The sequence below is a fragment of the Alligator mississippiensis genome, chromosome 5 (assembly GCF_030867095.1).
Source record: "Alligator mississippiensis isolate rAllMis1 chromosome 5, rAllMis1, whole genome shotgun sequence".
In the NCBI taxonomy this organism is placed as follows: domain Eukaryota; kingdom Metazoa; phylum Chordata; order Crocodylia; family Alligatoridae; genus Alligator; species Alligator mississippiensis.
Window position 1 is genome coordinate 138962514 of NC_081828.1, and position 27243 is coordinate 138989756.

At 44.2% G+C, this 27243-nt stretch overlaps 1 protein-coding gene and 1 pseudogene across 1 annotated transcript in view; both read left to right on the top strand.

Annotated features, from left to right (window-relative positions):
* The first annotated feature begins 9884 nt into the window (after positions 1-9884).
* MRPL3 (mitochondrial ribosomal protein L3) overlaps positions 9885-27243 on the top strand; it is a 49078-nt gene continuing 31719 nt past the window's right edge. Inside the window, exons 1-6 of the mRNA XM_019483554.1 lie at positions 9885-10156; positions 13093-13271; positions 14545-14636; positions 15487-15585; positions 21811-21910; positions 23748-23808. Of these exons, the coding sequence (XP_019339099.1) occupies positions 9900-10156; positions 13093-13271; positions 14545-14636; positions 15487-15585; positions 21811-21910; positions 23748-23808 (788 nt within the window). The 5' untranslated portion in view covers positions 9885-9899. The remainder of the gene's footprint in view (positions 10157-13092; positions 13272-14544; positions 14637-15486; positions 15586-21810; positions 21911-23747; positions 23809-27243) is intronic.
* LOC109282189 (uncharacterized) lies at positions 11236-13066 on the top strand (annotated as a pseudogene).

Genomic DNA, 27243 nt, shown 5'->3' on the forward strand with positions numbered 1-27243 from the left:
AAGGATTGCCCGATTGTGAAAACACTTTAAATCCTGATCTCATTGAAGTCAATAACAAAGCTTCCCATAGGCTTCAATGGGGAGAACCTCTATCTGATAGAGGTTGCCAAAAGCACTCTGCTTTGACCTATCCGTAGCGCCATAGCAAGGGAGAAGCAGGGTGACCACCCCGGGTGCTGAAGTGAAGGGGCACCAACAGGTGCTGCCCAGCTGGGGCAGGGTGCAGGACAGAGCTACAAGCAGCCCGTTTGGGGGGGGGGCGCAGGGACAGGGGGAGGGTGGCTCCCACTGCTGTGTGCACTTCCAGGCAAGCATGGTGGCAGGTAGAGGGTGAACCCAGATCTATGCACGGGGTGAGGGCAGGCTGCCACTGCGGGCTTTACCCTGGGCACCAAACTCCCTTGCCACGGAACTGCCCATCTGCTCCCAGTGAATTCCCCATCCGCCTTATCATTATTTTCAGTGGGAGCAGAGTTAGTTCAATAATGAGCAGTTTGAAAATCCCATTGTGTCAGCCATAACACCAGGCTCACCAATTAGAACAGAGTTACTGTCACCAGGACCAGCCCAGCCACAAGAACAGCTCCTGTGCGTGCTAGTATTCCAGCTCGGAGTGGTGGGCAGGTGGGGAGGGGGAGAATGAGTCATTGAAAACCTCTCACATAGAAATGAGAGCAGGGTTTGGCTCTGTACTTTAACAACATTGTCACTTACTTTTTTGACTGACACATCAGCAGAATTTGCTCCATTCATTTGCTCTTCCTGTGTTACTTTATGTACCTGTAGCATACAGCTGTTTGTTCCTGTCTTGTTGTCTGGAGTGGCTCTGCTATGGTTTATTGCCTGCCTTTCTTTTCTCCCATTTTGGCGTTAAAAACAGTTTAAAAAAAAAAAAGATAAAAATCCTATCTTGTATTGTTTCAATAAGCTATGCAGAGATCTGGTAAAATACCAAGAAACAATTGCTGCAGCAAAGATTAGCTAGGATTTAATGAGTTTCCTTCTGCTGAGCTCTTGGCCCTTTGTTGATTGTGTCAGTGCCTATTCAAGTGATCAGGCAGAGATCAAGGATCAAAGGATCAAGCATCCTTTAGGGGTGGGCAATTATTTTAGCTGGCAGGCTACTTAATGAGTTTGGGTGAGCTGTCAAGGGCCACGCACACAAAATCTTTCAGAAGATATCATTCTAACAAATTATAGATAAAAAAATATCGTATACTAACTAAAAATCAAACATCTACTATAACATATTATAATTTTATTTCAAATATAATTTTTGTCTTGATTTATGTTTTTTTGAGTAGTGTATATAGAGGCAATTGCATAACAGTTCAAAATAACGTCTTACTTTTGTATATTGTGTGTGGGGAGGTGTGTATGGAGAGGGTTGAGCAGTTTGTGGGGTGGTCCATATGTGTGGGGGTGGTTTGGGGGTGTGTGCACGTGTGTATGTGGGGTTGCCTAAACACTAGGTCCTGGGAGCTGACCGGGGGTTAGGGGCATGGGCGACTGGTGCCACCTTACTCAGGGGGGGCACGTGCTTCCCCAGTGACCAGTCAGCAACGGTGGGGGGGATCCCCCCACAGCCAATCTCACCAACTGGCCAGCACTCACAAAGGGGACACTGGTGCTCACACCTACCCATTCCCTCCCGTCACCTACGCGGGGAGTGTCGCCTGTCAGGGTGTGCACCAGCACTCTCAGGGGGTACATGTGCACCCCTTCCACATCGCCACTGCTTAGGGGAGAGATGGAGGGAGGGGCAGGGAATATGTGCAGCCGAGCTTGCCTGGGCAGTGCAGTGCAGTTTGCCCCCCCACCATCAGACCTACAGCTGCCCCCACGGTGCTCTGCATGTGGCCAAGCCCTACCTGCTTTTGTGCGGGGCAGTCCACGCCTTGCTTCCGCCTGCACCGTCCAATGACCCTGCCCCAGCCAACGCATAGAACTTCCCAGCGGGGCTGTTCCTGGTGTGGTTGCAGCCACCTGGGTACTGCTCAGCTCCCCTTGCCTCCCTTAGCTCCTCTTCCTCCTCCTGCCCCTGCTGCACTGCTCCAGGCAGCAGGTAGCACTAGAAAGTGATGGCGGTGTCTGTGGGGACAAATGCCAAGCACCACACACTCAGCCAGATGTGGGGGAAACTACAGCTGCTCCTGCACCAGCTCATGGTCCTCTAGCTGCAGCTCCTGGCTGCCTTCCATCCACTTCATCCAGCTGGTGTGATGAGCAGCCACCTGTGGGCAGCTGAGTGGATGGAAGGCAGCTGGGAGCTAGAGCCCCATGTGTTAGGACAGGAGTCACCCAGCTGCAACTTTTCCCCCGCACCTGGCTGGGCATGTGGTCACCAGGGCACGTCTCCATCGCTGCTGTTGCTTCCCTGCAGTACCTGCTGCCCAGAGTGGTGCAGCAGGGTCAGGAGGAGGAGAAAGAGCTGCTGGAGATGCAGGGAGCTGAGCAGTACCCAGACGTCTGCAGCTGCACTGGGAGCAGCTCTGCCTAGAAACTGTGTGCCCTGGCTGGCCCTGGGGCTGAAGCCAGGGCCAGGGCTGTCAATGGGTGCGGGCAGGAGCGTCTTGCAGGCTGCCCCAGGTGGGGCTTGAACCCATTAAGAGCACCGTGGGGGCAGCCTTGGGCCAGATACAATCAGTTGGTAGGCTAGATCTGGTCTATGGGCCATATTTTGCCCACCCCTGCTTTAGACAGCTGCTAACAGTGAAGCTTCAGTGGGGTTCCAGGTGCAGGTTGAACTGCCTTCCCCTGTTGGATCCCTCAGGGGCAGAATATGGAAGTGCAGGAAATGGGGCCAGTGGTCCCTGATGTTCCTGAAGGAGAACTGAACCTTTCCAAATGGATGATCTCTGTGACATACTGCACTCCTGCTGTGCTCGATATCAGATCCCTCATGACCAGGAGGCATTTCCCTAATTTTTTCCCTAATGCATTTTTAGTTTATGTCGATGTTATAATCAAAGAATAGACGACAAAAAAATAGATTAGAAAGAAGAGATGCATTACAGCAGTTCAGAACATTTCTGTCTTGAAAGAACTATTAACCATTTTACATATATTTCATGTTACAAAGAAAATCCTACCAGAAGTATAACTAAGAGGGGATCACCAAGGCACAACAGTGGTAGTATCCAGGCTGTTCCAGGCCACAACATTCAGATCCAGAATTGAATTCTTTCATAGTTCAAAAGTTTTTTGGATCTGTGTTTTCAGTTTGGCCTATTATAAGTCTGAGTGAGAAGTCCAGATCCAAACTGCCCCAGAGATCAGAGGCATTCATTTCAGTTGAAACATGGGGGATTCCATCATTTCTCATCCGAACACCCTTCCCAACACTACTACTCCATATTACCCAGAATTTAGCCATTTATTCCTCATCCTAGTAATGCATTTTTCCCAGAAGTGAAACTATTTTATATTTAGTACCAGGAAGAACATCAGGATTCCATTTATTTTGCTCTGTAAGGTGTAATGATTTGCAATATCATTCAAAATTAACTCCTGCTTATTTGGACTTTTAGCTACTTCAAAGAATACGATTAATCCGGTAGTTCATGCTTGGTGAAAATGTGTTAGCTCCCACACCTAATCCCACCAGAAAAGGGCTGCCTTGAACCATTGGGGGAGAGAAGGCCATGTTCTCTGCTGGTGTAGATCAGTATGACTACAGGAATGTCAATGGAAGTACACCAGCTTGAGGATATGACTTAAACTTTGCTATTAGAAAACATTTGGCTTTGACAGTAATTGCATTTTTCCGACCAGTGATTTTCTTAGAGAAGCACTGGAAGAGACATCAAAAGATCATATAGTCCGACCAGGGATCAAGCCTGTGACTTCAGTGGCATTAGCACCATGCTCTAACCAACTGAACTATATCTTTTTTACAAGTCTCAAACACTGGATTGACAATCCAGAAGACTCCTTGGAGTTGAGACAGGAGAAGCTGTTTCTTACCTTGCCTCCTCAATGTGACCACATTATGCAGAAGCTGTCATGGGGAATGAGACAATAACTCAACCTCCAAATCCAGATTGGTAATGGCAGGGCTCTCCACAGGCCCAGTAATTTAGCAGTGAGGGGGGGAGGGGTGTTAAAAAAAGTGTCACACTGCCAAATTTCCATACCTATGGGGAGGCCTGTGGGCCAAATCCAGAGCATGGAGCTGTGTCATCTCACCTACAGGACTGCCTGTGAAGCCAGAAATTCGGTGGTGGGAGGAACAGTGGCTGGCGTGGCACCAGGAGCTGCAGCAATTAACTCTTCTGCCACCAAATTCCAGCCTGAGGGGCAGATGACACAGCTCCATGCTCCAGATCTGGCCTGTGAACTGGCCCTGCACACAGGCTCCAACCTGCAGGGCCAGATGAGTTGGCCACCACTGATGAAGAGAAACATATGGGGAAATATTGTGCCCTTTGTTCCCCACACAATGCTCACTAATGGCTGTGTGTGAGAAATGGGGGAAACAAGTATTTAATATGTACCTTAAACCTGCCTCTTAGTTGCTAATAACTAATAGCTCCTCTTGTTGTGTCATTTTGTATTTGTGCTCTGGTAAGAATGATACTGCCTGACTTTTCTCCTACCATACCAGTTGCATACATCTATATCCTATGAGGCACATATGTAACTAAGCCCAGTGTTTTAATAAAGCACAAATACCAGAAAGAATGATTTAATTCATAAATTTCTTCTTTATATTTAACATATACCACAGATACCTGGCACCTAACAACCTCCAATATACATCCTCATAGAGAATAACCCCCCATTCTGTGCAATCCTGTTATTGATATTTGCTTTTTTTATTTACCTACTTTCAAAACCTCACCTTTTCCAATATATATTTATCTTCAGCCCCGAAACATCTCCAAATTAATTAACTGCTTCCAGAGCTCTTGGCAGGGACACACGGCAATTCTGACTGGCACAGTAATATGTCATCTGCAAAAACCAGGGAGATGTATTTTCGATATTTCCCATATTCCTGTCATGCATTAAAATGCTTTCCCTGAATGATGAAGCTAGTGGCTAGGATACAAGAACAAGAAGATATAAAGAAAGTGAAAAGTCTTGTCACGTCCCTCTGGCTGCTTCTGAGGACTGGGATGCATCATTTTAATTAATGCAAGAACCCAGGATTTAGAGGATATCTTGTGTCTTACAGCTGATGCTGTAAGGAGGGCTGAAGGCCAGATGGGAAAGGCACTACTCATGAATATGTTTCAAGACTCATCTCTCAGGGCAAGACAGGATGGCTCATAGGTGGGCCAGGGATGATGTAGAAGGGATATGCTACTGGCAGCTCTCTGAAGAGAGACTACATATCCCTTGATTTGGCTTGTCATGCATGTTAGCCAATGGGAGTGGGAGGGGGAGAGTGGGAGGGGACTGACTAAATATGCAAAATCATCCTTGGGGCATTGACATGCCACAAGGCTGGGTAGTTGTCTCTCCCCATGCCCCTCAGCACACATTCCTTCATATTCCCTCTATTCCTAAACAGATTGTTTGCCCCAGATTCAGGCTTTCCATGAAGGGACCTTCCTTGTCTGTAGAGAAGTTGGGTCTTCAGTCATGTCTCCATGCAACCATACACCCTGGTATCACCAGGGCTCCAGGATCTCCTCTGCTGTGTTTGATTATCAGATGAATCCTGAGCAGCTTGAGGGGTGAAGCTGGACTAGTCAGGTCACTTACACCTCAGCTTTATTTTTAGATTCAATGTATTAACATGGACTGACAACCCCTGGCTTAGGAGTCCCCCAACATAGGCCAGCACAGGCCCAAAGATTGTAGAGCTGGTGTAGTAGGGTGGCCATCATAGAGGACATTCTGTTTTTCTGCTACTCTCTCCTCAATCCTCTATCAATACAAAACCCAACACCTTTATGTCTTAAAGGTGTCTGGTTTCATATCAATAGAGGACAGAGGACAACCGGACTGTCCTGTATGATGGCCACCTTATGGTGTAGTCAACTCCTGTCTTGTTTCCTGCAGCCACCTTGAGAGCCACCTTTAAAGACTCAGAAAAAAACCGCACCGAGCAACTTCCAAACTGCCAGGCTTCAGAATTTTTGAAAATGTTGGCTAGCAACTGACAAAGGACAGTACAGCACAGTAAGCTGTCATCAGGACCAGATAAAACCTACAAGGCAAACCTACACCACTAGAACAGGGAGCTTTCCAAGTGCATCATGCGAGGCGGCACAGTCAGGAGAAGCGCATTTGCTGTTTTGCACATTGAATTCACTCTAGTGGGGAACTGAGCAAAAAAAAGGAAGAATCCCAAAGCATCCACTGTCTTTGCCACTGAGAGTAAGATGTGCCCAATGGATACTGGTGGGAGTGGGGTCAGCCAGAACAGTGCCCCCATAGGTTATATGCAAATCAATAGATAATCACTATTGATTAAAGGTAAATAACCATGTGGGGGAAGAATATCTCCCTTAATGAGCCATCCTGAATGTAAGTATTTCCTCACAGCCAACATGAAGAAAAAGTGCCACTCTTTTTTTCCTCTTTGGACATGGTGACAGCCTGCAATCAAAAACAATTTGTTCATTCAAGCAGGCTCAGTGTTAAACACAAGCTCTTGAACTTATTCTGGCCACTTGCCAGGAGATAAAACCACACAGGAGTAGTGTCAGTTTAAATCTATGTCTCTGCTGCCTTTCAGCAATCAATATAATGATTTTAAATCTACAGTGCTCTCTCCAGGACTTTCCTCAGGATCTGTTCAGAGCTATGTAGGATACCAGGGCTGCTGGAGGAGTGGGAGGGGGAGAGTTTTTTCTCTGAGTTGTAGCTTTGGGCTTTAAAAGTCATTGGAAGTTTTGCCATTTAATTTAATTTACTAGGAAAAAGCTGACACCCTGACCTTGCATTTGGGTGTGAGAGACAGGAAGCAGACACCTCCCCTGCCCTGGTGTTATAGTATATACTCTCATTCTAGCTCAAGGAACCAGAAACTACCCTCTAGGCTAAGAGCAAAGCACTAGTAGTGATACACTAAACTACCTAAAAGAGAGTGTGACTAAAGCTGCTAGATTTTAGCTAGATTTTACAGATCACTTTCCAATCTGCATGGATTTGCACAAAACACCTGAGACTCATTAGCAAATCATCCAGGCAAGCCAGACAGCTTCAAGTTTCTTTAATGATCTCATTAAGAGACATGCTAAAACTGAGAATGGGATTGACTGACTAGGGTTAGGAGATGTGCTGGGAAATTATGAAAAGAGCGTAACACTGCTTTGGACTTAGCTCATTGATTTAACTGTAAGTTGGTTCTTGGGCATCTGGGTTGGGCAATGAAAGGCAGCCAGATATGCACTAGGTATGTCCCTCCCATATGGATGACAAAAATCAGTGTGCCTCAACCATATTAATGCTGTGGGATGCTAGAGCTGGGAGAGTTTTAACTGATTAGAAAAGGAGAGCGCAGTATCCTTCTCTAGAAGGACTGAGGTTGTGAAGATGGGAACAGCTAGTGACAATATTTTATTCCCCTGTGTGGACCTTCAGCAAAAACATTGAGCACGGGTTTATAATCTTGATAGCATGAGGTAGAGCAGGAGAGAAACGTGTATCTCAAATGCAGAAAGATTGGGAGAGCAGATGCTGTTATAAGATAAATTCCAGTTTTTCATTTTTGATGCAGGAATTGCTAGGTGAGACTTTCCAGCCTGTGTTATGTAGGTCTGGTCAGATGACCATGATGGCCCTCTCTGGAAGCTAAACGTATGGAACTCTTGTGTGTGTTTCTCTTGGAATGTAGTTAACATTAGTATATTTTAACAACCATTTTAATCGGGGGGAGGAGGGAGAGAACCCCATTTGTAGAAACATTGGCAGAATAATGACTTACAACAGTACCACAAGCTATGAACAGTGAATCAAGAGTCTTGAACAGTAACAGCCTGCAATTGCAGGAGTCTAGACTCGATGACTCCAGTGAGTCGCTCCCAGTCCCTGTGTGTTCCAAGAGACCCGTCTTGAAAACTTTAGCCCATATCTATTCTGATCTCTTAAATATTCTTTGTAATCAAGGTGCCACCCAAGAAGAGATCATGCATCCACGTTCTCACTGAAGGACTGAGGCCTAAATTACTACAATTAGTGAGTGTTTGAGCTGCCATAGACATGTCAATCCTAAATAGCTCTTAAACAAAAAATTTCACCCGTAAATTGGTGACCAGCATGAACAGCTTTTTCTTTCGTCCTTCTACCAGATTAGTACAAATTGAACTCCATGGAAATTTAGATCTGCCTCCAAATTGCATGTATTAGGCTTCTGTATTTACTGAGGTCTGGAAAAAAAATCCTCAAGTGTGAATTTTCCTGGTTTTTAGGACAGTAAGTCCAATAGTTGTGCCTCAAGCCTGTAGCTACCCATATTATTCTGGAGTATGCATCTCCAAGTGCTCTAACACAGCCCATCTACATACTTTTTTTAAAGTAAAAGTTGAGGAGTTCGTGCTAATGTTGTAAACATTCTTTTATCCTGTCTTTCTCCAAAAGGGAGTCTTTTGGACAACTTGCACTGTCATCCTATCTGCTTCTCAATTACATTTCTAATGTGAACATTGTTCATCTTGATCCACCCAACTGAACTGAATGCCAAAATATGTAAAATTGGTATATTACTATAAAGCTTACGAGACACTGATTTCAACTGCTTTGCAGGACTCAAATGAGACTTTTATATAGCTAAAACCATCCACAGTTGCAATTAGGTACAAAGCAAAGAGGGGAAAAGAACGAAACCCCTCATGCATGAGGGCATAATATAAACATTAATCACTTGGGATTCAGAAGAAACTCCTCCCTGTGAAGAGGTTATCACACAATTGCTTATGAGGGCAAAGCTTATACTGTCTCGGGAAGCATTTGGTATTGACTTTTTGTGCAAGTCAAGACAGGATGAGATGGACCACGGCACTGATGGATCAGTATGTTTGCATCTCTATTTATGCTAGGCAAGAAAGACCAGTCCTGTTGGCCAGTGATGGACATATCTCTAAACCCTATGCCAATGTTTCTTAAGTGGTTAAGCATTATCATTGTGTCCCAGTATTTCTGCATGAAGGGGGAGATATGTCTAAATAACTATGGCTATGGGTACATTCCAAACAGCTGCTGTATGTATATTTTCCATTCCCCCTCCAACTCTGTGCATCTGCATTATGACTCCACGCAACCTATGGCACTTGGGAGGTGGTGCAATCGGGTTCAGAAATGAGTCCGCGCTCCAACCTCTGACATCTGTGTGAGCTGCTTTGGCTGTCTCAGATTTGGGGCTGCGGTTGATCCACACTAAGCCCCTCCACCAACATCTTCCTACAACAATCAGGCCTCTGGTTGGGTTATTTTTCCTTCCTGCTGTGTCTATGACTGTCTAAATGGGAATGTCTTGGGTCCTGAGAGAGGTTTGGAGGCTCAGCTTCTCCAAGCCACAAAGGCAACTCGAGCAATAGGATGGTGAAGCTGTAGCCGTGCTGACCAGAGCAGTCCCGTGGAAGTGCCAGTGGCATGGATGGGTTGTGAGAAGTCAACGGGGCCAGGTCAGATGCTGTAGGCTGCACTGCCATGGTTGTTCAGCCCCCTGCCATGCAGTACCAAGGGGCTGAGCAAAGGCCCTGGGCAGTTTTTGAGCTACTTTGCCTAGCAATGGGCCAGGATCCCGGGTGCGAATCGGGGCTCCCACCAAGTCTTCGTGCTTGACCACGGTAACCTAGGGGCCGAGATGCAGTGACCGAAGCCCGCCGCCAGGGGGCGCTCTGCAGCACCCCTCATTCTCCGGCTCCTTCAGCCCATTGAAGGGACAAACCACACCCGTGGGGAAGGGGAGACACGGACTGAACCATTCTGCCGCCGCCCCCACAATGCGCTCTCGAGCTCGTTCCCCAGCCAGGCGCATGCGCAGCCGGGAGCGGAACTGTAGGAGACCGGAACTTGGGTGGCGGGGTCGGGCGGACTGTATTGCGGCGCGGATCGTTCCCGCTCGGAATCGGCGGGCGGTGGCGGCTATGGCGGGTTGGGTTGCGCTGAGGCTGTTAGGCCGTGAGGTGGCGGCGGCGCGGCTGCTGGCTGGGGTCCCGGGGCAGGCGGCGGCGGCGGCGGCTGTCGTCACTGGGCGCAGGTGCGTACGGATCTGGCGGGCGGGGGCTGCGGGCGGGGCCACGTGTGGCCGGGGCTGGCGGGCTCGAAATGGGCGTTGGGGGGGGGTCGCTTCTGTGCCCCCTCCGGCCCTTGAAGCCTGTGTGATAAACGTGACGTCCTCTTGCAGCCTCCAGGAGCCGGGCTGGAAGGGCCCGCGGGAGCTTGCCTTGTCCTGCCCCCTCAGGCCCCAGCGACCTCGTCCCGGCATGTGCTGCCTTCCTGGGGCTTAAAAACCTCCCAGGGTGGGGGTGCTGCTACGGCTCTGGGTTATGCAGTTGGCTGGTAATGGATTTGCGGTGGTCAGCACTAGGGTTGGGCCAGGCACCTGGGGCTTTGGCCCTGAATCCAGTCCCCCTTGGGCATCATCATGAATGGCCTGTCCCAGTGCAGTGCTGCCTTCCTTGCGAGAGAGTTGTTTTTGATATCTAACCTAAGCTTCCCTTGCTGCAACTTGGGACCGTTGCTCCTTGTTGTGTCATCTGCCACCACTGAGAACAGTCCAGCCCCATCCTCTTTGGAACCCCACTGCAGGTAGTTAAAGGTTGCTACGAAGTCCCCTCTCAATCTTCTCTTCTGCAGATAAACCCAGTTCTCTCATTCTCTCCTCATAAATCAGGTCCCCAGCCCCCTTGCCATTTTGGTTCCCTTCCATTGGACTCTCTTCAATTTGTCCACACCCTTCCTGTAGTGGGTGGCCCAAAACTGGATACAGTACTCCAGATGTGGCCTCACCAGTGCCAAGTAGAGGGGAATAATCACTTCCCTTGACCTACTGGTGATACACCTACCAATGCAGCCCAGTATGCCGTCAGACTTTTCGGCAACAAGGGCACGCTGCTGTCTCATATTGAGATTATTGTTTACTGTAACCCCCAGGTCCTTTTCTGCAGAGCTGCTGCTTAGCCACTCAGCCCCCAGCTTGTAGTAGATAGAGCATGGGAAGTGCAGGACTTTGCACCATTAAACATTTTCTTGGCCAATACCAGTAACCAATTATTCACCAGGCATATTAGCCAATACCGATCCGATAACCAATTTACAGGAATGCAGCTTTGCAGCATGGAGAGCAGTGTCCTGTGGGTAAGTCTGGAAGGGAAGGAGTATGGGGGAAGGACGCAGATCAAGGCCCCCACAGTGAGGAAGGGAGTGGGACAAGGGCACGGGCTGCAGCTGGGGGTGCACAGCAGCAGGGAGCCAGTGCCTCGTCCCTGTCCACACCCCTCCTGCACCCCTGGACGAGTTGCTCATGGCTCTGTCCTGCTCCTTGTCCTAGCCCCAGGGCCCCATTCACCACCCTGGCTGGGCAGCGCCCCCAGCCCCTGCCTCACTCCCTCCCTCACCATGGCCAAGTGATGCCTCTGCCCCACTCCTTCCCTCACCATTCCCTTCCCTCAATCTGCTCCCCCCAACATCACTTCCCTCTCCATGCCCCTTCCCATCCACAGACTTACCTGCAGGGTGCTGCTCTCCATGCTGCCCAGCTGCATTCCTGGCCTCATGCATGTGTGGTGTCTGGGGTCTCTAGCCAGAAGGCATATTACAAAAAAAGCTGCTAGCCAATAACATTGATTTTCGGTGCTGACCACATATGGCACCTTTACTTTGCACATGTCTTTATTGAACTTCATGAAATCCTCACCTTTTGTGTAATTTCTGAACTGTATGTAAGAACTGCCATTCACTGGGCCAGTCCCTAGGTCCATCTTGCTCAGTATCACTCTGCAGCCAGCTCATACTCCACTATCTGTGGCCATGGCAAAGGGGGCAAGGGTCTGGAGAAAGGAGGTGCCAAGCACCACCCAAAGTTCCCCCTGACAATATCTAGGGTGTCACCAAGCCATCATGTCACCACTTGGCTCGCATCTCTGGCCTCATCTCTGAGGAGATTCACCAGGTGCTGAAGGTTTTCCTGAAGAATATGATCCATGATGTCATCACCTACACCAAGCATGCCAAGGACTATGACCACCATCCATGGATGTGGTTTAGACTCTGAAGCATCAGGGTCACACCTTGTATGGGTTTGGTGGCTAAACTTTCAGTTCCAAAACCTCCTGTGTCACGCAGTGGCAGAAAGTGGATGCTGAAAGAGAGAGTGAACTGGGTGCGACTAGCGGGGTTTTCACTATTCCTCTCCCACTTGCAGCTTCCAGCATTGAAGGTCAACATTTAACCATCACAGCTATATCAGTCTGACACTACTATAGACAAGAGTTAAATTTCAAAAACTTTAATTAGACAGAAAAATAGTTTTCTACCCATTTCTAAAGGCATTAGGCTGGGCTTGAAGCTGTCCGGAAATTTGTCACCTAGTCGGAAGCTGACGATGGCAATGCCTGAATTTGTTGCATCAGTTCTGAGCATGTGGTAATTGACTGATCTTCAGTGTGGCATCTTTATGTCTGGGTACAGTAAAAGGTGATGGTGGTAGTCTCCCCTCGAGCTGGTAAGAGATCGCTTATCTGGGAGGCAGTATTTTGCGTCTCTTTTATCAATCCAGTTGAGAGAGGCTAAGAAATTGGCAATTAGTTTTTTTCGTGAGATTTTTAAGGAAATTTTAATAATTTCTTCAGTTTGTTATGGGGAATTTGCTTCTCCTTGGAGGTCCACAGGAGCCTGATGTTGGTGAGCTTCAGGGGAATATCACTGGATTAGTTTACTTAGTTGAATTTGCTCATGGCTGCTTTCCAGCGTTTTTTGGCTGTTACTTGTTTTGGCTTTGGATAATCTGGAATTTGTCAGTTTTAACTCTGATTTATTAAAATGGTGGTCAGGGTTGGGCAGTGTGACATCTCATTACAGAGGATTTTTTGTTTTAACTTTTGAGATGCAGAAAATGAATTTGCCATCTCTGACCAGTAAAAGGCTTATCTAAATTAATAAACCCCAAACCCACCCCTTCTTTTTATTTGATAGGGGACAGTGGTGCTTTCTGGTCAGGCATATTAATAGCACCACCTGGTGGAACGAACATCTTTCTAAAGAGAACGTCGAATTCCTTAAGAAGATAACTTCAGAGGAATACAAAGCTCAGACAGCTAGTAAACTCTGTCCCCTGAAAGATGAGCCATGGCCACTGCATCCCTGGGTGCCAGGTGAGTACACAAGCAGGTGTAGCTCAGATCAGGGTTATCATAGCAGGGTTGCAATTCATAAATAATATCAGACTTATATGGTGTACAGTTTCTCCTTTTTACATTAGTCACTTTCTTTACACCTGCAAATAGCAAAATATTTCTTTGTTCCAAGTTCCTCTATCATCTTTCAGTGTCAATACACTTTTCCTTCTTTTACAGCCACCTCCCCCTCCAAAGTGGTTTGTAAGAGGTGTCCCTTTCAGCACAACAACTAGTACTGTTGGCTGCTGTGGAACAAGGACTTTGAGTGGGAAGCTTTTTTGGCCTGTCAGGGACTAGAATAAATGCATAGAAAAGGTGGCGGACTAGGTAATAATGTTCTGGTGTTTAAAGTACATCCCACTGTGTAGTATTTTGAGAGGCAAGTAAGAGACTGATGCTGTAAGCAAGTAATTTATAATTGGAGGTCATCTTTTTTCACATCTTACAAGCATTTACCATATTTTCTTGCATAGTTCACACCCTGGAAAAACTTACACCCCTTGTTTTTGAAAGGCAGGATGAGGATAAAAAGATCCTTCTTTGTAGTAAGTAATTGAGTAGCAGCAGCTGGAAGCTGAGCCTACTTGTTCCGTTTCCTGTGGATTGTATAGCAGCAGAAACTACTGGAATCATATTTTTTTGCTTATAATATGCACCCCAATTTACAGCAGCTGTTTTCAGGGGGAGGTCAAGTAAGAAAATATGGCATTTCTATATCCCCCCCTTCCTTCCCCCCCCTCCCCCCTGGGGTTCTGTTTTCTAGGCTATGGACCTAAATAGCTGAACCCTTAAAAGGATGCATTTAGCATATAGTGGCTGAGAGGAAAGTTAAATATTTAAAAGGAAAATGCCTGATAAAATCTTTTCTGTTATTTGCATCATTTAATTTTGCTTTAGCTTATTTAACCTGCCAAAAACTGAAGAAATATTTTAATCACATTTTTCAATAAGTGCTATTCAAACAAGAAATGTTCTCTCTCTTAAGTTGACACTGGCCCCATGTGTTGCTTTACATAAACACACAATTAGTAAAAAATAAATAAATAAATACAGAAATCAGACTGCTGGTATCTCAGCTATTCCCAGCCTGCCTGCAGAATCAAAAACAATCTATCTTCTTTCCTCAGTCTCTCTCTGAGGAAAAATATGAGTAAATAGCTTGGACTTGCAGCATGCCTTGAAAGTCAGCAGATTAGGTCTTTTGATGATTAAGTATTGAATTACAGATTCATTCTGTTTTGATCAAAAGGTTCCAAGAGGGTTGGTCTTATTGGATTAAAGCTGGGAATGATGCCCTTATGGACCAAGACCGGTGAAAGACATGTTGTCACATTGCTTCAGGTAGGACAAACGTACTGGATTTTCAGCGCCAGTCCTAGATTTAGATTTTTAGTCAAAAGTTTTGGGCAAGAAAAAACCTGCAGTTGAAGGTTGGGTGTGTAATGCCCAAACTTTCAATTTTAGAGTGCAAGCTCATCAGGGACTGGATTGCCTTCATTCTGGGTTAGATACTCGCACTGAAATGCTGTAGGTGAACTTGCATAAAGGGCTACACCCTCCCCTTTTTTCTCTCCTCTGTCCCAGAGGCATCTGGGAATCTGTTTTGACTTTGGTAAGAAGTACAACTAATCCATGTAATTTAACTTGCTCTGGTGGCAGTAACTAGTGAGGCTGTACTACTGACTTATTACTGTTAGCATGCGGTAAACTGGTTGTGATAGCACCTTTAATAAATAGCACCCTGAGGTAGGGAGCCTGTTGAATGGGTGAGATACAGAACCAGATTTGTCACCTTTGTATACTCGGGGAATCCCTAACTGGTAGTTAAAGCTACATGTCCCTTCATTTTTCATATTCCTGAAGCAGCTCACAGGAATGTTATATATCCTACAGATAATGCTGTGGTGATTAGTATAACCATGAAACTAGAAAACAGGGCTTATAAAAATGGACATGGCATGTCAGGAAAATTTTATGTTAGTACTGTCTTCCAACAGAAGTTAACCTTTGCATTATCGACACAGATGTTCTCTCATTTGTACTTTTTATTTTCTCTTAAGTGAACACAATTGCAGTTAAGTAGGAGCTTTACCTTCACTTAAGGTGTTTAGTATTCTCTTGATAATTTTAATTTAAACTTGTGCGGCTGTCTGATTGTAGACCATATATTTACTGTAATTTGCTTTTTAAGGTACAAGACTGCCATGTTATAAAGTACCAACCAATGGAGGAAACTAATGGAAAAACTGCTCTTCTACTAGTTGGAGGGAAAAATGCATCCCCTTTTTATGTAAGTGTGCATATCTTCTTGGTTTATCTTCTTCATTGGAGTAGTTATTTCTATAGGGAATACAAATGATAGATGCTTTTACACAGCACAGTACCATTAACAGATTGTTAGTCAAAGATGCGTTTGTAGACAAACTGCTGTTGATTCTCTAACCATTTTCTTGCCTTCATCCTTGCATGTTCTTTTTTTTCACTGGTGGGCAGGGGGATGAGGGGAGTTCTCTCTTCCAGCTTTTCCTGAAATATGGGAAGTAAGGCCAACTGTCACTGAGGTCTTTTTTGCCTATTGGGACGAGCAGGAGTTTGTATTTTTGAAAGCTACACAGTATTCCTTTGTTAAAGGCTGGAACCACAGAAACTGGAGATTTTATAATAGAAATAGATGGAGGTGGAGACACTTAGCCTCTTCCAGTTTGTGGGGCTGTGACTTGGGTTTTTGAATTGCAAGTTAACTTATGTAGGCTTCTAACTCTGATAATTGATTAGATTCATTACATACTTGCCTATGCATATTGTTTCATTTTACTCTGGTTTTAATTTTGCCAGTTTTATCAGATTGTGCAATTAATTGTCTTGGTGAAAGAAGTTTTTTAGTGTAAAGATACATTTATGAACATAGCTCTCAGATGAAGGTGTCAAAAACCCTGAATTTGTTCGATAGCTCCAGATGCTTGCTGTGGAATTCCCAGCCTGTTTTCAGTGGCTCTAACAGCCTGTAGTGCAGTCAATCCCAGTGAGAAAAAAAATTGAATTATAGATCAAGGTGGGAAATGCTCAGCCTTTTCCTCAAAGGATTATGCTTTCTTTGATTCGTTACTTTTCTAAGAACATAGTTTTGCACTTCTCTGCTTTGGCTTTACAGTCATGTCAGTTTGACTCAAACAAGTACAAAAAGGGGCTCCCTGTCAGAGCTTACTATTCTGATTTGTTTGCTTTTTCCTGGAGGACTTGGACTCCTTTTTTTCTAGCAGAGACTCTTCTCAAATTTCCAAATAAAAGTCTCTCTAGTTCAGGTGGGTGGGAGGGGCAATCCTGTATTTTTACAGAACTTAGGTTTATTTAACAGTTATGTGTGCTAGGGGTACACTGATAAAGATTTTTTGGGCCAATAACGATGGCCACTTATTAATGAGCCATTATGGCCGATATTGATTCGATTGCCAATATGCATCCGGCTGGTAAGTCTGTGCGGGGGGGTGGGGAGAGGTGAGTGGAGGAAGGGGTTGTGGGGAGGGCAGATTGAGGGCCCCACGGTGAGGGAGAAGGGAGGGTTAGAGCTGGGGCAGGCACTACCCAGCTTGTGCAGAGCGTGGGATGGAGCCTCAAGCAGCTAGTCCAGGGGGTGAGGGGGGTCCATTCCTGCCACTGCTTGCACCCCTAGGGGAGGCATGGGGTTGTGCCCCCTAGATCTTTGCATGGACTGGAGGTGAGCTGCTGGTGCCAGGGGCAGCGCTAAGCTCTTCCTGGCAGAGGGGTTGGGCCCGAGGTGTTTTCAGGGCAGGTGGCAGTAGCATTGTTTGGAGGCGAGATAACAGGGGGCTCCCCCCGTAGGCCCTACTTCCAGCACCACCACTGCCTGGCCTGAGCACTGTCCCTGCCCTGCCCCCTCCTGCCAGGAAGAGCCCAATGCTGCCTGCGGCCCCAGCCCACAGTGGCAGCCTGCCTCTGTCTTGCACACGGATCCAGGGGGCACACACTCCTCATGTCTCTCCTGGGGGTGCACGCAGCAGCGGGAACCGCCCCATGCCCCCCGGACTAGCTGCTTGCATCCCCACCCCTGTCCTGCCCCAGCTGTGTGGCACCTGTCCCTGCTCCAGCCCCACTCCCTCTCTTACTGTGGGAGCCTTGATCTGCACCCACACACACACCTTCCATCCCCCTGTCCCTTCTGTCCCCCGCCCCCGCAACAGACTTACCAGCCAGACGCTGCTCTCCAAGCTGCTGGGCTGGCTGTGAGCATGCTGCAGCTGTGCACATGCACGTGGCATTTATTGGCGACATTATTGGCCACGTCAGCCAAAAAAAGCCGACTGCCAGTAATGTCAAATTTCCTTTTATTAGTGCTGATACGATATGGACCAATGTATCGGTGCACCTCTAATGTGTGCCCATCTCACAAATATTCCCTTTGCAATCCATGTGCCTGTCTTGTCTTTGTGGAGCATTCCTGTGGAGAAATATTATAACCATGCTCCCAGCATTATTAGGTGGATTAAATTATGTGACTCTAAATCATTATCAAATTGCAACATTTCAAAGAATCACTGCTCCATGGGAATGTCAGCATATGATGGCGTGAGCAACAAAACACAGGGTGTGCATGGGGAAATACAGGATTTTTGTGACCTTGTGTCCAATTTGAACTACTCTCCTCTTGAGAGACAATTTTTCTCAAAGCAAAATGATCACAAGTGTCTAGTCAAAGGTTTCTTTAATATTGCTATACTTCAATAAACAGTATTGCTCACTAGGCACTCTCTCCGCCCCCCCCCCCAACAATTCTCACTAATTGGGTTATTTAAGAAAGAAAATTAACTATATACAGTATACCCCCGATTTACGCAATTCCGACTTATGCACATCTTGCGTTTACACGATTTTTTTATTAGCATCCAGACTGGAAAATGCCCCTCGAGATGCGTGTCATTCGCATATATACATGAACGCTTGCAAGATATGTATATATGCGAACACCTCACAAAATTTACAGGCGGAATCAAGTGGAGCTATGCCGCCATTGTGGTAGCGGCATCTCGAGATGCATAGGTGAGACGCTAGATGCGCCTCCTAAAGGCAATTCTGCCGAGAAAGGGGGAAAAAAGCTATGACTAAGGTATGTCTGGGGTACGCAACCCCTTGCTATTCAAAAAGCCAAAGCAGACATTCAAAAAGCCCAAGGCAGAATCCATCTAAGTTGCACAGTTTTTTGTAATGCAGCATAGTTAAGATCAGTAGCGAACAGAGCACACTTTCACCATTTAGTGGGGGGGACCAAATCTTAGACCGGATTCTGCCATTTTAAAACCAGTTTTGTGTGTGTGAATTTCTGTTCTGTTACGCATGTAGACTAGGGCTGTGCGAAACACCATCGTTTCGTTTTGCTGTTTGTTTCACCATTTCGAAGGGACAGTGTTTTATTTTGTTTCAAAGCACTGTCCCATTTCATTTCATCAAAACTGTTTCACTGTTTCTACGTGTTTCAGTGTTTTGCCCATTGGCTATAATGGGGAATCATGAAAATGCCTAAAATTTTGTCATTTCTTGCCTGATTTGGATGAAAACTACAGGGATGGTAGCCCCTTCTGAGGGCATGAAGCCTGCCAAGTTTCAAGGAGATAGGTGCAGAGGTTTCTTGGAAACTGCACTTCAAACTTCAAAAAGAAACTTGCCGGCAGCGGCAGCCTCCTGTCATCCAACACAGATCCAGGGGCCCGCACCCCCGGGAGGGCTGCAGGGCTGTGCCAGATTATTCCCGGTGGTGTGGGCCCCTAGATCTGCACCAGACGACAGGAAGCTGTTGCCAGGGACCAGTGCTGGGAGCAGCCTGCACTCAGCGCCGGGGAAGACTGATACTGCTGCTGGCCCCAGGCATCAGCAGCTGCCTCCTATCATCCAGCCCAGTGGCGGGAGGAAGGGGAGAGCCAGCGCTGCACTCTGAGCAGCTCCACAGCCCCGTGGAACTCAGCCTGGCAGCAGGAGGCGGATCGCAGCCCTGGTTCTGCCTGCCTCCCGCCACTGGGCTGAACTCCATGGGGCTGGCAGAGCCGATTGGAGCACAATTCTGGCTCTCCCCGCCTCCTGCTGCTGGGCTGCGCTCCATAGGGCTGTGGAGCCAGTTGGCGCGCAGCCCAGTGGCGAGAGACAGGCAGAGCCAGGGCTGTGCTCTCCGTCCTGCTACTGGGCTGAGCTCCATGGGGCTGCAGAGCTGCTTGGAGCTCAGCCCTGGCTCTCCCTTGTCTCCTGCCACTGGGCTACTTCGAATCTTGAAATGTTTCGAAACTTTTGAAATGTTTCGAGTACCCTCATTTCATTTTGCAGTTGTGTTGAAGCTTTTTGTTTAGTTTCAATTTCGCTGTTTCGAGCTCGAAACGCATCGAAACAGCTTTGAAGCAAAACACTAAATTTCACATAGCCATAATATAGACCGGATTTGTGTGCTAAACTTCTGTTTTGGGTATAGAGTGGTTTCCGATCACTTATACCAGTAAAAGTGTAATGTCTATACCTGGCCTTAATGTCCAAGTTTGAATTTGGAATGAATTTTAACTGTATAATTTTAAGGAATAATTTGTCACAGTCTTATTGCTGTATAGTTTTTAGCTTAAGGTCTCTGGAAAGGGATAGTTTTCCTAGCTTACATAAAAAGTGTGATGCTTTTGATTTCTAAGATTGATCACTTTCATGTTTCCTTATGTGAAAGATCCAAATAAACGTGTCTGAAGAATGTTGAACTGTGGAAAACCATCCTGCATTGTGTTATCATACTAATGTTACCTTTTATCTTCCATTAATTCCTCATGTAGAAATAATGATCTATGCTCTTTTCCATCACGTCACTTGAATAAAGTGGTTTCCTTTTCTTGAGTAAGACATTGGATTGCTATAGTCAGGTTTTTTGGCAGGGGAGGGATTTTCATATCCTTTAATTCCAGAATATATTTTTATGGTATGATAGATTGTCTCAGAAATCTTTATTGAATGTACTAGTAACTGTTCAATTCCATGTCAACTAAAAAATGTCATTTTATTTCCTATTTAAAACAGAATTGTTTATATACATCTGATAAAGGAGAGGAATGTTTTAAGTTCTTCACATAGTATTCAATAAGTTCACATATGTTGTAATTCATTTTGTCAGTAATACAAAGAACTTCTGTGACTTTTTGAAAACATGAGTAGAAAAAAGATTAGTTAAATAACCATGATTAATTTTAAATGCTCTAATACATTAGTGTAAGTTAAAAAAATCAGCTTTTTGAAACAGAAGTGGACTATAGAACTGTGGGTTAATATTCCTCCTTTGGTTGGTAGAAGGATATTTTTATAGAGGTGCATGTTCTGTTTGCCTTAATGAATTCAGGTCAGTCACTTAGCCACTGTGTTCCTTAAACATGTTTTATGAGGGTTTTGCTACTCTTGCAAAAGATATTTCTATATAGTTAATAAAAAAAAAAAAAGGAAGAGAAATATGCAAAATTTTAAATGAAGCTAAATAGCTTTGAAAAGTGATAATTTCAGTACATTGGAAAATGTACAGAAGGGTTTTCATGGGCAAAGGATAATTGTAGAAACCTTTTATAAAAAGTGACCCCCCCACCCCCTCAGGTGTTATTCCCAAGTGTGACCATGTTGTTCTGTTAAATTGCTTTTTAGGAGTGTTCAAGAAGTATCTCAGCTGCACCACTCTATCCAGCTTCAGTTTTCATGCATATTTAGCTGGTACTCACTCAGTGCTTCAGTATTTCTCAGAGAACAGCTGTAAACAACTTGAAATGTTTTAATCTTTTTGTCTGTGCTGGAATTGGTTTAAAATTACAGCTCTTTTTAATTGCATCATTTTTTTTTTGTATTGAAATACATTTGGTGCATTTCAATTAAAAGTACAAAATTAAAAAAATATCTTCAAGTTTTTTCATGTTCAGGGTTTGAGTGTGCAGGCAGCTCCATGGGGGTCAGTCCTCATTCCTGTGTGAAACCTATTCACTTGTTCAAAATCCATAGAGTTGAGCCTTTGCAGGAGTCTCTGCATGATGAAGGTATTCGATTGTAAAATCTTTGGAGTAAGGGCATGGTCTGTGAAATTGTGTGCATGTTGTATTATTTTATAAATGGAATTTTATAAGTGGACAATTCAGGCAAATGAAGCAGTATTTGAATAAAAAAGGACATGTTGCATTACAGTGAATGTAAATGCATTAAAATAAGAGGGAAAGCTTGCTTACATGAAAAAAGTAATGACAGACCCTCCTGTACTGGCTTTGGAGTCTTTTCAGATTCCCTAATGACAGTCGAAATGTGTGGTAAAATGAGGGAGAAGACCCTGCATTCAGAAAATTAACTTAATTTCATATAAAACTAAAATGCTTATTTGGAAGTTAAAGACCAGAGTGTTTTGAGAGAGAGGAGGGAAGGGAAATTAAATTGTCAGGAGTGTAACATTTGTATGAAAATCTGATTCTTTATTTTTTTTTTAAGATCACTTTTTAATGGGTGCTCTTTCTTCCAGAGATCGGAGTCTAGGCACAAGGTTTACGAAGAAGCTGGAGTACCACCAAAGCAGAAAATTTCAACTTTTAAAGTGTCAGCTAATGCTATAATTAAACCAGGTAATCTTTCTGAGCTAGACAATGTTATATGTATGATTGTTTAATATGCTCCCTTGATGCAAGGCTAAACCAAGATTATTTTTTTTAGATATGAAAACTGTTGAATTAGATATACTTTTTTCTAGTATGGTGCTGAGGTCAAACAAAGTGTTTGAAAAAGGAGAAGTTGGGGCTGCATAGGAGCCACGGACCTTTAGCTATCCTTTTTGTAGAAAATCATTCTGTCCCTTGAGAAAGATGCAAGCTTGCTAAAATGCAAATCAATTTAAGAAAGATTTCGCCCTGTAGTATAGGAAACAGATGTGAATATATTTTTCCTTTTGGCATTTGGAAATCTTATGAGGAAATTTTAGCGTTGTGGCCATATTTCTTCAGTGATGGAGAAAGAGTACAATTTAGTAGGATTTAGTCTTCACTGCTTTCCCCTTCTTGACTGACCTCTTATGATGCTATTATTTCAGGCAGTGACAGAAATGATTCTTTAATACACTGCCTTGATTTCCATTGAGATTTGCTGTCTTAAGCAGAAGATTCATAAAAAAATATTCTTGCATTTTTCAGGATAATTGTGTGTGGGTTTGGGTTGCTTTCATTATGTATTTCTCCATCACTAGTTTTGCTTCACATACTTTTATTCATTAATTATTAAAAGAATATAAACTACAGCAACTCTAACTTTTAATGTCCAAAAGCTGCACAAAAGAAAGTCTCTGGGTGCATCCTAGACACTTTTGCAGCCATTCAGTATTAATATTCAGTATGGAATAGGAGTCTGGCCTAATAATTTAACATTGAAGTGAACAGAATTTAGTCCTAAATGAGTAGTGTGCGTGTGTGTGTGTATGCACAGATAAATTTCTCTTACATTTTTCCTTCCTTTGTCCCAGTTGCTTCCTTCTGCCTGATTGGCTTCTTTTGGACTCATCCCTTTCAGCTACTTTACACAATACATTAGGTAGTTCTTCGCTTAGGGAGTGATTGAAGTTCACAGCATGCTGTCACTCACAAGTCTCAAGACAGGATTTAGAGTGGAACTAACAGGGCAGAGTGATTAAAATAATTTTTCCTAATGATATAAAGCTGATTAAGGCTTTATAAAACAAATTCATTTTTGTTTGTTTGTTGGTGCAGCATTATAGTAAAATAGATTGTCAATTTGGTAATTCAGTTTTCAATTCCACTTTTGATAGACTAACTTGTTTGGGGGGGGGGGGGGGGGGGTTTAAGCTGCCGTAAGGAAATAAAATATTGCAAGTTAAGACTTTGATCCTTCAAGTAGTCTATTCATGTGAGTCAAGTAACTTACTGGAAAAATTAATTGTGTACTAAGTGCCTGTAGCACCAACATTAAAAATTGTACTTTATTAACAAAACTTAGTGGCACACAATATATACTTTCTAGACAAAAATGCTTGGGTGTGATAATGGTTGAAAATTTTCTGTGAATATCCAGACCAAATTTGGTATGAGTAGGATTTTCAAAAGTGTCCACATGTCTTGGATGGTAATGGTTTCTCATTTTGTATTTTGGGTTTGCTATAGCCTTATAGAAAAGAAACTTGTGACCCTTGATTAGCCTTTCATCATTTTAAGTGAGATAATTTGTAGTAGGAAAAAAGTTATTGTACTAATAAATGAAAAACAAATGTAAGAAACAAGTAGAAGGCATCCATTTCAGCAGTTTAAGACTGTAAATGGAGGGAAAAGAACATAGTAGTAATACATTTAAGTCAGACTTTTATTTTAATTTTTTTTTTAATTCCATGCTGTACAATAATGTCTGCATAATTATGTATTGCTTTTGGGACTTAGGCAGATGTTTCATCTTCTCTTCAAGGTACTCCTTTGTATGCTGCTCACTTCCAACCAGGACAGTTTGTGGATGTCACTGCAAAAACGTACGTTCCTAATTTTTAATAATTTTATATATTTTTCTTTTTTCATTCTATGCTTTCTATCAGGTACATTCTATCATGTATGCTAGATCTTCCCTTTTTTTCAAACACAGTGTAAATTAGGCACTTAACAGTCAAAACTGTTGTTAGGAAAATATATTTTTTCTGGAATGTCTACTTCATTCTCTTTACATTTGATATGGAAAGTATATCAGGTGTTGGCACATGACATAAGTAGGTCTTTGAATATATGGAGGTACTATAGGCAAGTTGTTTGAATTCCAGTTTCAAAGAAAGATGCACTGCCTGGATTTGTGGGCACAATCATATGTTAAAATAAGTCACTCTCATGAGAATGTCTCATTATTACCGTTAAAGACATTTGATGGTCAGGTTTAAGATGTACATACAGATATGAGTCATGCTGAATTATAGTTGTTAGCAGTATTTTGTAATGCTTGCTATACTCCCATGTGCGTTTTTTAATTCTGAATGTGTATTGACACACAAACCAAGGCCAAAAGATTTTGTTGTACAGTTAAAAGCTGCTGTCGTCAAAGGAGGAATGCAACGTAAAGAAAAATCTTTGAGATAAATACATTATAGGGAAAAATACTTTATAGTCTTGGGCTTTTTTCAAGTTGGGAAAAGGGAAACAGTTCTTGCAAAGAGAAATTGGTTAGAAAATCCAAGCTACAACACAAAGGCTACATAATTTGTAAGCATCACTACTGAAATAACATTTTTTGGAGGTGGGATTTAAAAGTATAAGGCAGACTCTTTGTAATTAGGAGTTTTCCTATATGTGTGATTGGTCTGTGAGAAACCACAAGAAGTGCTTAAGAAGCAAGCCAGGCAATTGGGGCTCCCAACGTTAGCAAAAGAAAGGCAGCAAATTACCATCTCTTTTGTGGAAGATGGAAGATGAACGGAGACGGGCTTTCAATGCAAAAACTGTTTGAAAGGGTTAATGGGATGGAAAGACAAGGTAGAAAAATGACTCTAGCAGCAGCCTTTTGCGTAACTTGAGGCATGAGAAATGGCTTGGGTTTGTCAGGTGCTTCCATTATGTTTTTGTTATGGTTTTCCACATTTTAGCTCCTCTCCTTTGCCAAAAAACTATCAATACGTCTTTCTCTGGGTGGGAGAAGTGGCTTTCTTTCAGATCAGTGATTAATGGGTAGAGGGTGTCAGAAAATAGCTTGCATCCTGCCATGTGAATCGTTCGTGCCTTTCCTTCCCTCCACCCCCCATCCATGACATGTATAATTTCCACCGTATCCCCCGATCCCCTTATTACTCTTAAGTACATTTTTGTCTCACTGTGGTATGAAGCAGAACCTGATTCTATTCCCATCTCCCTTTTTATGAAAGGAACATAATACTTAATTGTCTTCCTAGGAGTGCGTTGGGGTGTAATAAGCAAATACATGGACAGTGGTCTAGACAAGGAAGTATTAAGTATTATTAGTTAAGACTTGACAACAGGGAACAATTGAACAGGACAGCTACAGCAAAAAAAAATCTTCTCTTGCAGTATGTATCAGAATAACTCCCTGTTTATTCCAAGCAGAGTGTGTCCAAACAGCCCACTCAGGGAATTATTCTGGGATACAGTTTGCTCTGTGTGGGATGACCCTTTCTTTGAGTACATTAAAAAAAAATAAAACAACACTGGATAGCCATGAAATTATCAGGTGCCCAGTCTAGTGATGGCAAATGCATTGCTGTTTGAATCCAGGGATAAATGCGGGCTTTAAGGAAAGCCATTGTGTATACATGTGTGAAAAGTCTTAATTTTGTACATGTAACCTCCAGAATATCTTGCATCTTGGGCAATAAATAATAGATATTTATAATAATTCTCTCCTGAATTAACTCAAAGCATCTAAGAAATGCAAAAATCTAGAACCCTTGGGTCAGAGATTATACATTTTATTAGACCAGCTAAGAAATCACAAAAAAAAAAAATTATCTTTTTCTGCAAGCTTTTGGGCTCACCGGCCCTTCATCTGGCTCAAGGAAAATTTAAAGATGGTAAAAAGTCCTCATAGGTAGGAAATAAATTTCATTTTTGTACAGAGGAAGCTGAAGATGGACATCATCTTTAATTTTCCCTGAGCCAGATGAAGGGCGTGAGCGCCTAAAAGCTTGCCAAAAAAATTATTATTATTATTTTTTATTTTTTTGCAATTTCTTAGCTGGTCTAATAAAATGTATAATCTCAGACCCAGGAGTTCTAGATTTTTGCGTTTCTTTTTGTCTCAGACCAACATAGCTACCAAATACATCCCTTAGAACATCTAAACTTTCAAAAACTGAATGGTATAGTCACATTTGACACCTTCCCTATGCCCCACATCATGGAGCTAATAGAACAGATTGGGGAAGTGAAATTCATTATGACTCTTGACTTATCAAAAGTATTGGCAGATCCCAGTGCCCCCAAGGGATTGTGCTAAGAGACCATTCAGGACACTGTGGGGCTTTTACGAATTCCTGTGGATGCCCTTTGGACTTCATGGAGTAGCAGCCACACTCCAGCAATTAATGGGTACTGTTTTGGTACCTCACATAGCCTATGCTGCGGCTTATATAGACAACATAATCATTTTTACAAAGACGTGGTCTCAACATCTGAAAGCAGTAACACAGCCGTTCTGAAGGAGTTAAGAGTGATTGGGATGACAGCCAACCCTAAGAACCTGCCCTCCTGCTAGCTGACACCAAGCCAGACATAGCTGGGCTCACAGAAACATGGTGGGACCCAACGCACGACTGGGCAGTGAATATCAAGGGCTATAGGCTATATAGAAGGGACAGGACAGGGAGGAAAGGTGGGGGAGTGGCGCTGTACATCAAGGAGGAATACACATCCTCATCTAGTAGCGCAAGGTCAGATGTGGGGCACACGGAAGTGCTCTGGTTTAGAATACAAGGAAGTCAAGGGGAAAAGGGACTTAACGGTGGGGACCTACTACAGACCAACCAACCAAGGGGAAGAGCTAGACCAACCGGGAATTCTTAAGTCGGCTCACAGAGGTAGTTAGGTCAAAAGACGTGGTCATCATGGGGGACCTGAACTTTCCAGACATCTGCTGGGAAGAGCAGTCAGCCAGGTCTGACCACTCACGTAGGTTCCTAGCCAAGATACAGGACCTCCATCTAACTCAGGAGGTGCACAGCCCCACCAGGGGAAATGCCTTGTTGGATCTGGTGCTGGCCACAGGTGACGACCTCATGCGGGGGCTGCGGGTGCTCGACCACCTGGACGACAGCGATCATTGCCTGCTGGAATTCACCATCCAGCGCAAGGTGGCAAAAGCCAGCAGCAAGGCAGCAGCCCTGGACTTCAGGAGGGCAGATTTCACTGAGGTAAGAAGAATAGTTGGGGAAGTACTGAGGTCCTGGAGGGGAGGGGAGTCGGATGTCCAAGAG